Genomic DNA, 16,493 nt, shown 5'->3' on the forward strand with positions numbered 1-16,493 from the left:
GAGTTTAATAGGTCCAGGTCCTGTCTGTCCAAATGACAGAATGTCAGAGGGGGACTGACAGCTCCTCTCTAATCATCGCTATAAAAGCAAAAGGAGAGAAGAAAGAGGGAGGAAAGTGCACAGCCAGCCTGGTCTCTCAGATTTCCAGATTACTTGGGGCTTTAAAGGTCAAACCCAACGCCTTGGGTTAGTACCTCCATAATTACTAGGAGACAACCTTTAGAGCAGAGGAATAGCATGCTTTTGGCATTGCTCAGCAAGCGTCTGCACTCTACATGAGTTCATGCTTTAAAATATTCTTAAGTTATAGCAGTATATTGGTAGGCCATCAGTCTACCCTTACAAAGGCAGATGAATTTTGCCTTTTGGAAGAAAAGGTTTTGTTCATCTTACTGTCTGTACAAAATGCTTTTTGTGCGTGGTCCTATCAGTGCTCTGCAGAATCAGGTTAACACTGCCAGATTTTATACTGTGGTTAAGGATTCCAGTGGGATGATGGGCACATTTTCTAGCCATTTGCTGCAGCCGACCAATGCTGTTCCTATTTGTTCTTGCAGAAAACTCAGCATTGCTTTTGCATACCTTCTAAGCATATTCTCTGAGATACCAGATGTGTCTGAAAATCGGTAAATGAGAAAAGAAAACTTTTAATCCATTCAAACAACGTTTTTTTTTTTTTTCATTTTACAATGGTAAATTTTATATTTTTATATTTAGATTTTTCTCAGTAAATTAGTTTTTTCCACATTATTTTGGTTTCCTTTGATTACAGGGTAAAATCCTTAATTCTCTGCATTAATGTGTTAAATAGTGGCCAGTTGAAATAACATTCTCATTGGCTATTGGTTGCTTCCTACTGTCCATATTACTTTTGCATGTTTGTGTTTTTCTATGTAAATACGAAAATAATTGTTTAGAACAATAAAAGATCTGATTTTGTGTTCCTGCCCAGTGTATACATGTTTTTACTATCAATAGACAGTATTTTGGGATATTCATCTAAAAATTTAAATAAAGCAAGCCTCTTCTTGAACCTCACATGTGGTTAGTCATTGCTTTCTTAGGCTTGACTTGTAATAGTATTCTTTTGTTCTTGCACTTCATATACAAATTATTATTTTAATGATCCTTAAGTTTAATTTCGTGCAAATCTGATATGAGGGAGTTGCTGCCCATTTCATTGTCAAATCAGTTTCTGTCTCTCCTTTTAAAGCCAATTTCCACACACAAGTTAAAATCCCTTACATCAAGAATATGCTCATTTACAAAGATTATAATTGATTTTTTGGCCATGTTTTTAATACTTTGCACTGTAAATGACATCCCAGTGGAGCAAAATCATCATGCAGATGTTTGAAAGCTCCTTCCTGCCGAGTATGGTAATTGAAGTCTATAAAGTGTTATCAGACTGCACATTGTTTCTAATTAGTACAAGGCAGTTTCTCTTAGCTTTGTGTAGTTTTACTAGCCTCTTCCCTTCATTATTTTACCAGCTGGCTAGTAAATTTTGTCAGTTAATCAAAAAACAGACGACAAGAATGACATTTTTCTGGGTGCTTCATAGTGTCTCGCTTTCCTTTATCAAAAATACCAATTTTTATATGATTTGATGTTGACTTTCTGAAGCTTTCAGTACGCTTGTACCTGCAACTGACCAAGTACTACTCTTACATCTTTTGCAAAACTCTTCATCTCACATCATCAGGAGAAACATTAGTACAACAATAAATTTCTTTCCTCATAATAGGGCCTGTATGATAATGATTCTCATTTGTATATTTTCTGAAAAAAGGAACTTTTTTAGTGAGTGCTTGATGGTTGGATGTTTATGGCAGACAGTTTTCCAGGTTATTCTTAGAACAATCAACAGTAGGATGGAAGTGGGCAGATAAAAGAATTTTCTCTATTGAAACGAGCTCAAAAATCTATGCAAATTCACTGGGAAAATAAGTTTTGCTGCCTGTTTAAGCTTCCCTGTGTCAGTGTAATCAGGTACAGCTCAAATCCTGAGGTTCCTGTTGGGGGCTGGATTGTGCCTCCAAAATGTACTACGTGCCTCTAGTAGGTTAGTTTAGCCAAAAGCCATGTCCCTGTATTTCCTCGTGTCTTTCTGCAAGCTCTTTTTGCCCTAAACAATCTGGGAGTTTATAGCACTTTAGAAGATAAATATAGAGGTAAAGAATTTGCAGCCCCTGGCTACTTTCTTCAGGCATCCACTCTAAGCATCCAAGACTGAAATAAGAGCTACCTCTCTTTATGATAAGACTCCGAGGCAGGACTTGCGATGACTTTTGGTTTTTTGAATATGAAATTTGTATTTCTTCCTTACATGTGGTAAACGCCTTATCTGAATATTCAGATAGCATATCCAAAATTTGTTATGGTGCATTGCTTACACAATTTAATGTTGATTCCAATTGAATGATACTCTAATAATGTAAAATTCCACATTTTGCTTGAAAATTGAGGAGATTCAGGAACATCTATGTAAACAGCTAACAGACAATAATTTCTTGAGCCGACATATATTCTAAGGCACAAGACTAAGATTTAGGAGGTTGATCTGATCCTCTCTGAATTACAGCATCCTGAGGAAATAATTTTGTTTCTCCAAAATGTCTGTGTTTGGGAAGAAAACAATACTCAACAGTTGTTATCTGGAGAAAGCCTGTAGTGTAAATAATTATAGAACTCCTTACTGGTTTCAGAAGGATGTATACTTAGTACTTACAATATATTTAATATGATATTGTTTCACACTAGACCCTCTGGTTAGTGCGAAGTGCGTGTAGAAGCAAACCTCTTTCTCACATGAATTAGCTGCTAATTGTGCAAACTCATACAAGGCTATTAAACTAAAACCAGCATGTATAATAGTATCTGAGGTTATGTTCCAAGCCAAGTGCAGTGACGTGTTACTTGCTGAAGTAAAAAGAATTTATGTGCTACTTTCCTGATAAGTATTGCGACACTTAGGGATAACAACACGAAATGAAAATGTTGTAGTGAGCCAGTTTGTTCCAGGGTTAAGAAAGGGGCCTGCACGTGTCCGCTTCACGGTGGTTTGAGGTCGGGTGGCAACAGCGGGCTGGTGCAAGGCCCGCAGAACACAATGCCTCTCTCCGCTCAACCAGCCTTTGGCAAATTTTCCAGCATCTACTCTGCAATTCTGACTTGGGTAAAACTTTCGCCTTATCACGGTCCTTTGAACAACTAACCAGTGTGTTTCTCTACTGCTTTGCCTCAGAGAAACCTGTCAACACCTTTTCTCTTCATTCTGTGTTTAATGGAGATGTCAACATTGCTTAATGGAGGATGGTGAAAAGGTATGTTGTGTAGTTAGCTCTGAACGTGGCAGCGTGTCCTGGCAGCAGCGATGTCTTGGCCACGGTGTTGTGCTAACGCTGTTGTGTGGGCTCTGATGCCATTTCAGCCAGTACCAGCTCAACTATTCCTCTGCGCTGCTCTTCTGCCACGCATAAATACACCCTCATGCAAACAAAAAATTCAGAAGCATCTCAACTACATATCTATCATTTATAATTATAGTGGGATTAAAATAGACTTGAGTTGGCCTCATGCCTCAGAACTGCTGTATTGCAGCAAAGGCTGTGCGGCAATAATTACTGTGGACTGTGTTTTAACAGCCGCGGTGATTGTAAGGCACAGCTTCGAGGGTATTGGGAGGAGGTTGGAAGCCCTGCACTTCTTTCAAGGGCTTAGATGTCTAAATGTTATGTGTGTGGGCTGCAAATTAGCAGCTCTCAAGACTATATGGCTCTGGGAGGCATGGCCTTGGGGAAAGTGCCTGTGGATTCATGAACCATCACCATATGCTTTGAAGCCCCCCTGATCTGGGCAGGCTCCTAAGAAAATTCCTCTAGGTCTATCTTTGTAGAGGAGACAGAAATCTGACTTACTGATGTTTGTTTTTCCAGACAATTTATTTTAACTTCTCAGCTTTAGTGGTATGATGGCAGAAGCTATATTTTGCATTTAACCTTTTGATGAAGAACGAATGATTGCGCTTGGTGTTAAAACATGAGAGGTGTGGAGCTTTGAAGTCTATGTTCTCCAGTTGTGAACTCAGTGTGAATGGTCTGAGTTTCCACTTGGAATATTATATTATTAGCTTGAAAAAAAATGTCAGGGCTGATCTATGTAATTAATGGGTTACCTGTATGCTGCTGCATTCCTCAGAGAAGGAAAAACATCTGAAATTGCCTGACCAGCAAACTGCTGCTTTAGACACTGTCCACAGCATTTGTAATATATGCTGATCCAGTCCTGTTATGTAATTGATGTCCTTTGGGAATATTCCAAAACAGGAATGTTTATTTCCTGAGGCTGTTAACAGTGTTTGAAGTTTCTTTATCAGACACAGACTGGGGAAAGGTGCATTGATTTTTAATGTGTTCTGTTCTTTAAGTAATTTTTTTAATGAGTAATTATAGAAATACGATGCCTTTAAACTTGAGGGCAAATTTATTATTGGGTTTTGCACACTCCAGCTATCTCGAATTCAATCTTACAGGGCCAGGAGTTCCTCTAGTTCCTCTGACATAATAGAGTATTTAGCATGCTCTTCATTTTAAGCACATCTTTCCTCACATTTATTTAGCTATACATATATGTATATGTAAAAGTAGACTTTGGCCTTTTGTGAACTGAATTTTATGAGATGAACTTTCAGAGCAACGTAAGGTTGTTTAAACCACTGTGAAATTTTTATATTATTTCCACACTCATCAAACTTGAAAACAGTAGGGTTGATAGCGAAGTTGATACAGAACAGGTCATTTTTAGACCAGCTTATGAGCAGCATTTGTTGTTCTGTTAGTAGCAGCAACCCATGTTAACACCAAAAAAATCTGATTTTTCTGGTCTTGGGATCGTTGTATGGACTGAAGAGATCTTGCATGATCTTCAAGCTTGGCTTTAGTTTACACACTTAACCCTGCCATACTACCTGGATAATTCTAAAAGATCACACACACTGATTTCAAAGGATGCTTAGAATGGATTTTATATATTATGATGTGCGTGATTTTCATCAAAGAAGATCTGGCACTCACAGAAGTCCCACAGTTATATGATCTTGTGACAGACCCAGAGGCAAATTCAGAGTTGTCAGCTGAATTGCCTTTGGAGCCTGCCAAGCAAACAGATGCTAATGTTAGATGAATATCTACAGGGCCTGGCATGGAGCTCCCGTGACAGCCAGCAAGCCCTGTGTGTGACCTTAGCTTGTTGGCCCACTGCTAGGAGTCACAGAGGAGATGCCCAGTGATGTACAAGTTAGAGCTGTATGTTATTTATGGTATTTGGATGTAGTTTATTTGGATCCTGTAGTCAAAGTGTCCCATCAGTAGATTTAAATACTGCCATCTACCCTCATACATTAAGACTGGGAGAAGCAAATGTGGTTTGTTTTCCCTGTGCTGGTTCTACAGACTCCAGAGCCCCTCGTTCCCTGGGAAACCCCAGCCTCTGCCCACTGTAGCAGAAAACCCTTCTGTAATTTGGCATAGCAGAGCGTTGGTCTGTGTGCAGCATGGGTTCCTATGAGTTGCAGTCATGAAGTATTAATGCAACTGCCTGAGTGAACTGGATGTTTGGGAGTGCTGTGACCAGGAGGCATGGAGGGGCTGGTGTCTCTGAGGGTGACGTTCCGCTGTTTCCAGAATGTCATGGCTGTGTGTGTGTGACCTGTTGAGAAGTGTCCCTGGCTTGTGCTAACCCCTGAGCCGTGGTGAAGTGGTGTTTTGGGGAGAGCTATTTATCACAGCCAAAAGCTTGTTGTCAAGGTCCACTCTCAACAATAAACCAGTATAAGCCATAGCTCTGCAAAGCCCAAGAACGTCCTGAAGCTCTCTTTCATTTACTGGTGCCAAAATGGCTGGTGTGTCTCTGCTTTCCTTGTCATCACTCTGCACTTACAGACTCTGGCTCTAGTCCAGCTCCTAGCTCCAGCCCTTCGTGATTTTTAAGATTATATCTCCCCTGCTTCACCCAAAAGCTTGCTCAATGGGGCTTTTTTTTTCCTTGGCATGTGATCTTGTGAGGCTTTGTTTGTTAGGGCTCTATCAGTATATTCATTTAACAACATGCATACTCATTTGGACTGAATGCAGGAACGTTTAAGTCTCTAGTCAGGTGATTAAGAGCTTTATTAAATAGAAATGTTTTGCTGAGCCACAGCCTGGATTATCTGTCCCTTAGTATGAGTATAATCAAAACTGCTTCTCTGATCTTGGATAAAAACTCTGGAGGATCTGTTTCATTTTTTGCTTTTGTGTAAAATGGGAGTGCTAACATTTCCTTACTGACTTCCTTGGGTGGTTGGGGGGTTTAATGCCAGGAAAGCACTTTGAACATGAGAACTGCTGTGACAGAATTACTGAGGGCTTTGCTCCTGGAGTTTAATTGCTCAGTTAAGGGGGGGTGGAGGAAAAAAAGAATCTCAGAACCAGCTGGCAGTGAAATTCTGTTTGAGTTTGTACATAATACCTGGAAATAACACACATATTGAAGCTGGTTATTCAGGATTGATTTTAAATTTTGGATGACTTTTAATTACTCTCTGATTCTTTTTTAAAACAACGATTTTTTTCCTTTAAAATTATCAATATGGGTGGGGTCTTTTGTCCTTGTTTTATCATAATGTTTTAGCAAATCTCGATGTTTGCTTGTTGTAAATCATTGCAATTATTCTCCAAAAACACAACCACTTCTGACAGTGAAAGTAAAATTAGTGTATTTTAATAATTTGTACACTTTCTATTTTTGGTATTTATTTGCTCCAAAAGGAGGGGTGATGTTCAGAGTCTTTCTATGCTCTCAATAAAACCCGGTTGCCTAGCATTTTTAACACTTGGCAGCACCATTTCTAATCTGTTTTTTGCTGGCAGCCGGGCTGTGCAGCTCCTCGGTGGGAAGCACCACGGAGTTGAGCAGGGGCTCCCAGCTCAGGCAGGATTCTTTCTGTGAGCACCAGTTTAAACCCTGCTCTGGAAATTGTAAATACATAATGTGATGCCCATGGTGATTTTTTTCCGTTCTGCCCTTCAGTGTTGCTTGGTAAGAGGAGTGGACTGGCACGTTTCCTAGTTGTGCTGATGTCTATGAAGTGGAGTGCTTTAAGCCCGTTACTGAATCCTTGGCTTAGATGACTGCCTCATCGGACAGTAAACCCAGAAAAAAAGACACCAACCTCTGCCTGCACATTTTTTTTCCCCCCCAGAGAAATAAGGAGAATAAGTTGCTAGCATGTGTTACACAGGGTCAGCTGTGAAGAAGCTTTTTGTGACTGTGAAATTTAGAAGCTTTCTGTGCGTATCTTTATGCTAAAATAGAGAATGATCTGCAGTGTTTTCTTAGTTTCAAGTGTTGCTTTTAAGAGCAGTGTTACCAAAGGTGAGAAGCTAATCTTTCCAGTTAGATTAGGTTGAACAGGATGGAGGATCAGTGCTGCCCCATCGCTGGTGGCAGAGGTACCTGCCAGGAGCAGAGTCCCCCACGTTCGCTGTGAGTACACAGGGACTGGTGGTGCTGCAGCACCCGGAGGCTGCTCAGTTTCTGCAGGTGAAGCAGTACCGCTATTGGGGACCCTCTAAATAGGTACTGAAAGGAATTGTTGCAAGATTTTTAGCAGTCCACTGAGTATTTCAGATTATGAAGGCTCAAGCGCTTAGTGACTTTGGTAAGGATAATAGTAACGTTAATTGAGTATTCTGCAGAACTAACGACTGAAACTTTACAGTTTCTGATCTAAGCAGGTCACCTTGAACTTGGAGAAACTGAAGTGCATGTAAACTGAGGCCGAAATTTTGAGAAATGTGTCCTAATTTTCAGCTACACCACATCTGACAAATGTTCCTTGACCTTATTTTCTGCTGAAATGGTGGGAAACTTTCCATTTACCTCAATGGGCAGAAGGTCAAGTCTCTTTGCCTCTTTTCCTGGAGGCTTTGTACTCTGGAGGGATCTGGCTGCCAAAACCTCTGAAATAAGAGCTTTAAGATTTTAAATGAGGAATAAAAACATGGGGTCACTTAACGAAAACCTGAATCTCAGTGACTTGTATTCAGTGTGAAGTGTTTTTAGCACAGAACACAGAACCCAGGTGATTTATTTTACGTATTTGTCACGTCGACAACAAGAAAAATCATGTTGACTGTGCTGCAATAGTTGGGGGGTGTTTCTTGATTTTTCTAATTTGAGAAATATAGCTAGAAATCAGCATGTGGTTAAAAAGCTGTTGTAGACATTTTCTAAGCTCTTAAAATAAATATATACAAAAACACTGGAGGAAAAAACAGCTGTATTAAAGCTTGAAGCTAGAAACAGTAAATACCAGTGGTTAGAGGTGCTCAGAGGGGGTGCAAATTCTGGATTTGTTTTTTAGATTCTGTTTAAGTAAATTATCTCATTGAGTGAGCACCAAACCTGCATTCAAATGTTCTGAATGGGAAGCTGCTTTCCTCTCATGATCAGCCAGGCTCAATGCGTACGTGTAGCGTTTCTAAAATCCAAAAGTTGGATGGTTAAAGATGGAAAAAAAGGAAAGAGGGAAAGATTTGCTCACTGCTGGTGAGGATTTGAGCCTAGGAGATTTTTACTGCCTTTACTATTGTTTACTACCATCCCCTGCTGAAGTATTTAATGTTTCAAGCAGCGTTTCAGGAGCTGTTGAGCATTTGACCCTGTGGTTTTGGATTTCCCATCAGGAGGAGATTGTTTTGCTCAGGAAGAAAGTTGATATTTAGCCCAATAAACTTCCTTGTTCTTGCTTGACAGGACTAAATGGGGCTGTTTGGATTTTGCCCTTGATGTATTTGTCCTTGCTGGCAATGAAGCCAGGCTCCAAGGTGTCAGCTAGGAAAACAACTACATGAAATGTGGTGGACACACATCTCTGGATTGTATTCCATTATTGATTGATCACGTTGTTTCACTGATTCCTGAAGCACTTCCACTGTTAGCATCTATGCTGAAAGTTTGCTTTGGCCAAAATCAGCTGCCTGTTGTGTTTTGCATTGCCCATACACTGCACATGGAGCAAACAGCATTTTGCAGCAGAAACACCCTCGGTTTTAAAGCCATAACAAATGAGAAGAAAACAAACCAACCCCGAGCCCACCCAACCAATCCATCCAAAAAAACCACCACCACCACCAAAAAAAACCCCACCCCAAAACAAAAACAGACCAAAAAAACCCCACAACAAACCCAAACCAAAATGAAACAAACAAACACACAAAAAAACCCCAAACCAAAACCAAACCAAAAAAACACAACCCACACGAACCAAAAGATTTTCCAGGGTGACACGTAGTCCCAGGGGCAAAGGGGCAGATAGATCCTTCATTTCCAACTACTTCTTATCTTCTGCTGTGGCATTGTGCTCTTCCATGCTTTCTCAAACTTGTGTGTCCATATGCTGTCTCACATGTTCTCTTTTGCTCCCTTTCTCATGCTATTGCCCTTTTTAAACATGTTTGCATGCTCTCTGTCCTTCTCTCTCCATCTCTTGCATCCTTGCACTTTATTTTTCTCTCATCTGTCCTCATATGGCCACCTGTATACTGGCTTGTATCCTATGTTCTTTTGGTGACTTGGAGAGGTGATCAGGTCATTTCTGTGTAGGTCAACAACTTGTCTTTTTTACCAGTAGAATGGAGCTGGCTTCCTGGCAAGTTGGCTTTTAGTGTTAGGTTTCCGACCCAACCAGGCTGGACAGTGTGATGTGTGAGATTTTTGCATTGTGTATACTTGAATTTTGAGTGGTGGTTTCTGGTGTCATACAATCCCTGGATGCAAGACTGTGAATAACGCTGCTGTGAAACAAAGTGAATGCACATTACAGGGTCTGCTGTTTCAAGTAGGAAATTTTTCTCTTGTCAGAGATCTCTCCACTAGTTATTTCAGAAAAGAATTCCTCTGACCCTCATAGCTTTGAGGTTTTGCATACCTTGTTTACTAGCTGCTTCAGAAAACCTTTGAAACTTCAGCTTAAAAAGAAAGGTAAACAGTAGCAGGATTTTTTTCTTTCCATCCACTCTTTTTTTTTCTGGTCCAAGTCTAAACTAAATTCTGACAGCACAGCTCGCTGTTTCAGCCTTCCCTTCACATGAGATACTGTAATACTGCTCCTCTTTTGTCTACTGTTTGTCCATTTGTTTTACAGTTCTCTTTCTTGCAAGCTGCTTTGTTGTTTTATCCAGATTATGCTCCTCAGGGACTTTCGTATCAGTCGGACTGAACATTGCTTGCAGCCATGCCAGATTGCGCTGTGATCTTATTGGATTTCACAACCCAAGGTTAGGCCAGGTCAGAACTTGGTTGAAATAACGTAGACTATAAGATTGCCAACCAGCCACTGGGAACAGGCACAACAAAAAACTCCCCTAGATGCTGATTCAGTCAGTTCAGACTGACGGAGTTGCCATGCTGATTGTGGTGGATGTGATATATAGGAGAAGTTCTGTACTGTTCTGGCTGGGAGGATTTCATAGCTATTTTTTTCTTTTTAGGAAAGTACTGATGTTAATTCCAGTGTTCTGGCTCATTCCAAATCCTTTAAGTCTCCATCAGGATTACACTGCAATTCAACAGAATATTATATTCTGTGATCTTCTTTTCCTGCTACTGTTGTGTGATGTTGTTTGCCCTCAAAACTTGGACTGTGGTCCAAGAAGCTGCATTTCTGTGCTGGGTGAAATAGTTTCAAAATTTTCTTTGCTTTTTCTTGATCTTCTGAAGGAAAATAAAGTGTACCAGGGCCTTCAAATTAAAGGCCTCAGAAAGGCAGAAATTATTAGTAGGAGTAACATGCAGAAAATTATAGTTAGGCGTTTCTTAAAGTTGCTTGAGGTTTCTGACCAAAAGGCTGTATGAAGATTAATATGTTCAGACTTCACTGAATGCATACTAGGTAGAAAATGACATGCAGTTATGCTGGAGTACCCAAAATGATGCGAAGATTTATTATATAGATAAGGCTCTCCTAATTATTCTAAAGGTATTTAGACCTCATGTGTTATATAGGAATAGGCAATTAAAACCCCTTAAAATAAACCTGTAAGAGGCTAGAAAGTGAACATTGAAAAGTATGTGATGGTGCCAAATAAAAGTCAGAATTAATCTGTGCTATGTGTACCAAACTTTGTTTCATCCCACACCACAGGGAGCCTGAGGGAGGGCTGCTGCAGGGTTCCTTTGCTTTGGTGGTGGGAGAAGAGCAGTACCGGCAGCTGGAGATAACTTGATGTGCACAGATGTACATTGATAGACATAGATTTGTTAGAAAAGCTGAATACATGTGCTTAAGCAGTAGCTGTAGGGTACAATATAGCCATTAAGAACATTTAAAGAGTGTAAATTGTGAAACTGCAGAGGAATTAATGAGGAACAAAAGGACAGAGGTGACTGAAAGTCAGGGAATGAAATACTTCAGACTGGATCAGGTTAAACTTTCTGTCAGCTTAAGCTGCAGAGTAATGTGATGTCTTTCTGTGAATATGTAAGATTAGTCAGGAGAATGAAGCCTGCAATGCATAGTACCTGCTGGAACAATTTGCTGTGGCGGGATGTGGAACACATGATCAGGTGTGTCCTACACTTTGGAGTATTTTCATCTTTTGAAGCTTTTTGATCTGATTTTCTCAGCCAGCCTCTGTGTTTTGAATGTCCAGGTTGTCCTTTTTTAACAGAGTGAAAATGTTGAGCACCATGACTTTTAAATCAAAGTTTAAACACATTTCTGCACAGACAAAATGGGGAATTTAAAAATGGAGTAGGAAGATTAATACTGGATGAAAGTTGGGATTGGAAAAAGTCTGATTGGAAACATTTGCCCGTTGGCATTGAGGTTACCCGTAATTGCCCTTAATAGGTAAATTATCTCTGTCTCTGATAATCCTGATCGTTAATGCAAAGCTTGGCACTGCCAGCAGAGATATGGAAGGTGTAGTGCAAAGGAGGCTGGAAGGAGTCTTTCATCTCTGCCATCCCTTGCCAAGGGCTTACTGTACATGCAAATTCATCAGCTCTTCCATTGTCAAGCATTTATACATCCCAGAGAGGGTGAAATCTGGTAGTTAACTGCTCTGTATACTCAGGGGGCTGTTCTCCAATGGAAGAATCTTCAGGATAGGGCCGTAGTGGCTGATGTTGCTACAGCACTGAAAAATATGTAGAGGAATGTTCTGCAGAAGGGTATGAAGAACTGTTTTGATTGATTTTGTTCCTACCTCCTCTGTCTTAGGAGCCAGCCTAGCTAATCTCTTTCTATGGAAACAGCATGACTAATGTTCACCTGCTGAACAGATATGCTGAATGAGATTTTTTTTTTTTTTGGCTGTTGTTTTCAGCTGTTATTTACAGGATCAATAAAAGTGATTTTACAATTCAAGGATAATTTTTTATCAACAAACTGCATAGCTTCTAAGGTTGGAATATTGGATTTGCTCTTTTTCAGAACAAGCTAATTTAAAAATGATAGGTAGTTTACAGTTCAGAATTAGTTTTTCTGATAGAAAGAAGGGATACATCTGAAAGAAACACCTTGGGAGGGAAAGAGACAGTTTTGCCTCAGAACAACATAATTACACACTGCCCACAGATACTTAATGTTTTAGCTGCTTTTCATTAAACAACGATCACTTAACTGCACACAATGTTTAATGACAAGTTCAATGTAATAAAATGCAGAGCTGTCTTCTTCTGACCCTGGTTCAGTTACTGTTAAGTCTGTGCAAGTTCTCTTGTGGACTTCACTAAGCATTGGCTGATGTCCCCTGTAAAGTGCGATATAATATTTTGTGAATGCTGTGACCATAGAGAAGAGTATTTCATGCCATTGTGGAAGTATTCCAGGCCAGTAGCAAGTGTATTCATACATGTAGGTTCAAATGCCATTCATTCCTTTTACAGACAGTTATTTTATCTTCTCCTGGAAGCACTACAAATGAACTTTACATGCCAGAAAAGCTGATTAGATTTTTAGATTAAAAAACAAAAAGCCAGTATTTTAGGTCAAACTCAATGCCTCCCAAGCCCCAGATCATCACCAATCATAAGCAGAGTCTCTCTGCTCTTCCTAAGTACTCTAATAAGACTAGAGCTTTTGAGATAATTACCTATAAAATACAGTCTGTGGAAGTCCACATAACAATCAAGTGTCATTAACTTGGAGAAGCTTTGGGTTCCTGCCCAAAATATTGCACCTTGGTATGTTCAATTTTTCTCAAAGTCTACACATCCATGCATTTTATTCAGCAAAAAAATAAAATCACAAACATGCTTTGATTCCCTGTTATTCCTTTATGCATGTAGCATGTGGAGGAAAAAAAGATGAAAGTTTGGTTGGTTGGTTGTTTTTTTTTTTAGACAGGAGAACAATTTGTTGGTGAAGTTTTCTTTAAAAAAAAAAAAAAAAGGATATTTTCTTTAGAATTATTAAAGTTTTCTGGTTTAGATGATGAATTGTTTGTAACCTTCCAGTAAGAATCTGGCTTTTGGATGGCTGTCTCGCTGATGAGCACTACTGGCAATAGAATCTTTCTAACACTCAACTGCTAGTTTATTAGAAGAAAAATAGGAACAGATGTTTTCAATTCATAAAATGTATCAAGTAAATGGTACATCCACTTGTTATTTCAAGTCTTTTGAATTTTAGCGAACTCATTTGGGGCTAGGTTTTCAAAAGAGCTTAGCCCACTGTTGCCTCATTGTTCTCGGTATGAACTGATGGATGATGAACGTGTTTGAAAACCACAGCTTTTTATGCCTAAAGGGGAGCTGCAAACTACTGACGCTTCTAAAAATCTGGCCCATGTTTCTGATGAATGAATACTGATCATTATAGAGGATTCATACATGCAATCTCTGAGTAATACCCTGCATTTGTCTGTGATTTTATATATGATGGCTTCTTAATTTACTATTGCACTAGGCATTTAAATTATGCTAATAGTGTAGGATTAACGGTGGATTATGATGCTAGCATTTAGTGTCATACAAACAGAAGAACCAGTTCTTTTGCCCCCGCTGTCTCTTTCTCCCTTCTCATCCTGATATATAGTGATTTGTACTCAGACTGGCCTCAGGTTTTGATGAGTTCTCTTGTATAAGCTGATGCAATTGCTTAGGGAAAGGGAATTGTTGAAAATTAGAAAAAGAAGAGAGTGGGATCTTTTTATCTTCTGATGACACATTTTTAAGGTGCTGAAACGATTTACCAAAGATCATTATTTGAATGTGCTCTTGTCAGCACTGCACAGGTCTGGATTTGTGTTCATTCCCCTGTGGCAAGACTGGCTACACATACTTTGCTTTTGCTCTCCTGGCTCAAACACATATTTGGGAAAACTAGACTTAGGGGGTTATGTTAAAACCCTCATAAAGGGTGAAGAATAAATAATACATGCAACAGGACTGAGAAGTTGGTCCTTGCTAGGGGAGATAGCAGGAGACCAAGGCTGTTGTTGTGTCCAGTATTGAAAAAAAAGCTTTGTAGCAGCCTGAAATTGCTCTTCTTGAAGCATAACCTCTCCAGAGGTCTCCTCCACTCCCAAACTGCAGATGTACCAGAAACACAAATTTGCCTTGTTGTGTTTGCACTTGTTTCATTGTGTAGCACCCTCAGACTGTAATGGCATGCAGCCTGTTTGCATTAATGACTTGCTGTTGAATTCATCTGTACTCCTTCAAATCCCTCATCGTTGCAACTTTTGTGAAGTGCTTGGTATATTTCTAGTGTCTTTGTGTTGTAGTAGCAGCAGTCTAAAATTGGCCTTTTTTCTGTCTTTCCCTCCACAGCTGATATTATTTCTACAGTTGAGTTCAACCACACTGGAGAACTGCTGGCTACTGGTGACAAGGGGGGTCGGGTTGTTATATTCCAAAGGGAACCTGAGGTATGTGAGTTACCAATGTAGTCCTTAATACCATGCTAAAACCTGGTCTTATTTTTAATACTTTAATTGGATCTAAATAACAAACTCGTTTAAAAGCTCAAGATTCAGTAAAACAGAATGTCCCCTTTCTGGAGAGGAAGTGAAAGAGAGTAAGGATCTTTTACTCTGAAGTTTGCTGTTGCAAACAAAAATGCCTCAAAACCCCAAAATTCTGAGCTAAGAAAAAAGAAGGTTGTTTTTGTTTTTCTTCTACATTGTTTTAATAGCTTTTGCCTGTTTGATGGAACCATTCGATTTAAAACAATGGCTTTGCTGTGATACCTTTATGTTTCACTTTTAAATTCAGTCTATCTGCGGTATCTTTTGCAGAAAGCTTTCCCGAATAATTGACATTTCTTCAGAAATTCTGACTTTTATTAAATGTTGCTTCAATACTTACTGGAAATTTCATTCTTTTAGAAAGAAATCTGTCAATATAATGTTTTAAATGAGAAATTATATTACCCTTTCAATATTTTTGTATTTATAACGCTGCTTATACACCTTTCCTAAGAGATGGAGATATATTGCCATCATAAACCACATGTTTTTCTTGTTCTTATTCTCCATAGAGTAAAAATGAGCCTTACAATCAGGGGGAGTACAATGTTTACAGCACTTTCCAGAGCCATGAACCTGAATTTGATTATTTGAAGAGCTTGGAAATAGAAGAAAAAATAAACAAGATCAAGTGGTTACCACAGCAAAATGCAGCTCACTCACTTTTATCAACAAATGGTAAGATAGGTTGGAGTATATGGGACATACCAGCATTTTCCTCTTGTGCATTTTAGTGCTGACTATGTATATTTGTTCATTTTAATCTACTGTTTTAGTCATTTCCTCTTTCAGAATTTACTAAGAAAGTCAGACTAACTCTGATCTCTGTTATTTATGTATTTTATTCATAGGGATTTTCATGTTGACTATCTACAGACATTTAGAGCGTTATCCATTTTTGCTATTAAAGTGCAGTGCTGCCCTGAAGTAAATTTTGTGACAAAGGCGTCACCTGACTCAGTAGCCGTGTTTCGCTGGGGATTTAGAATTTTGTCTGCTACATTTGTCATAACTTTTGTGCTTCGTAGATATGTAAATGAATGTAGGTGAGAGAGATTAATTTCTTTTTATTCATTATCCTCAGAATTGTTTATTTAAGTTCTAAAGAGTTACATGAATCTTTAGAAGGCAGTAGGAATAATAATAAGATATTTATTCTGAGTTGTGTTTCTAACATGCTTGAGGCCTGTTGGTTAAAAAATTGCAGTATTATTGCTAAGGGGCAATATGCAGATCTGACATAGGATCCATTCAGGTTTTTTTCCCCTAAGATGTAATTCAGGAAACGTTTGGACGCCCACAACCCTTATTACTGCTGGTGATGCATGAGACAAAAATATCTGATTTTAAGTCTTAGATGTAATTGTAATCAGAGAATAAATTTTCTCATTGAAGTTTCAGTATAAATGTGAATTACTGATAGAAAAAGTGTAATCTCACCTTTGGGAATTAATGCATTAGAGCAAAGTAATT

At 39.1% G+C, this 16,493-nt stretch overlaps 1 protein-coding gene across 7 annotated transcripts in view; it reads left to right on the forward strand.

Moving 5' to 3' along the window:
* The window catches only part of PPP2R2C (protein phosphatase 2 regulatory subunit Bgamma), a 201,984-nt gene that overhangs the window by 129,185 nt on the left and 56,306 nt on the right, over nucleotides 1-16,493 (forward strand). For all 7 annotated transcript variants that reach the window (XM_065837458.2, XM_071808560.1, XM_071808558.1 and 4 more), the window contains 2 exons: nucleotides 14,824-14,921; nucleotides 15,533-15,698. In XM_065837458.2, coding sequence (XP_065693530.1) covers nucleotides 14,824-14,921; nucleotides 15,533-15,698 — 264 coding nt within the window. The remainder of the gene's footprint in view (nucleotides 1-14,823; nucleotides 14,922-15,532; nucleotides 15,699-16,493) is intronic.

This window comes from Patagioenas fasciata, chromosome 4, assembly GCF_037038585.1.
Source record: "Patagioenas fasciata isolate bPatFas1 chromosome 4, bPatFas1.hap1, whole genome shotgun sequence".
NCBI classification, from domain to species: domain Eukaryota; kingdom Metazoa; phylum Chordata; class Aves; order Columbiformes; family Columbidae; genus Patagioenas; species Patagioenas fasciata.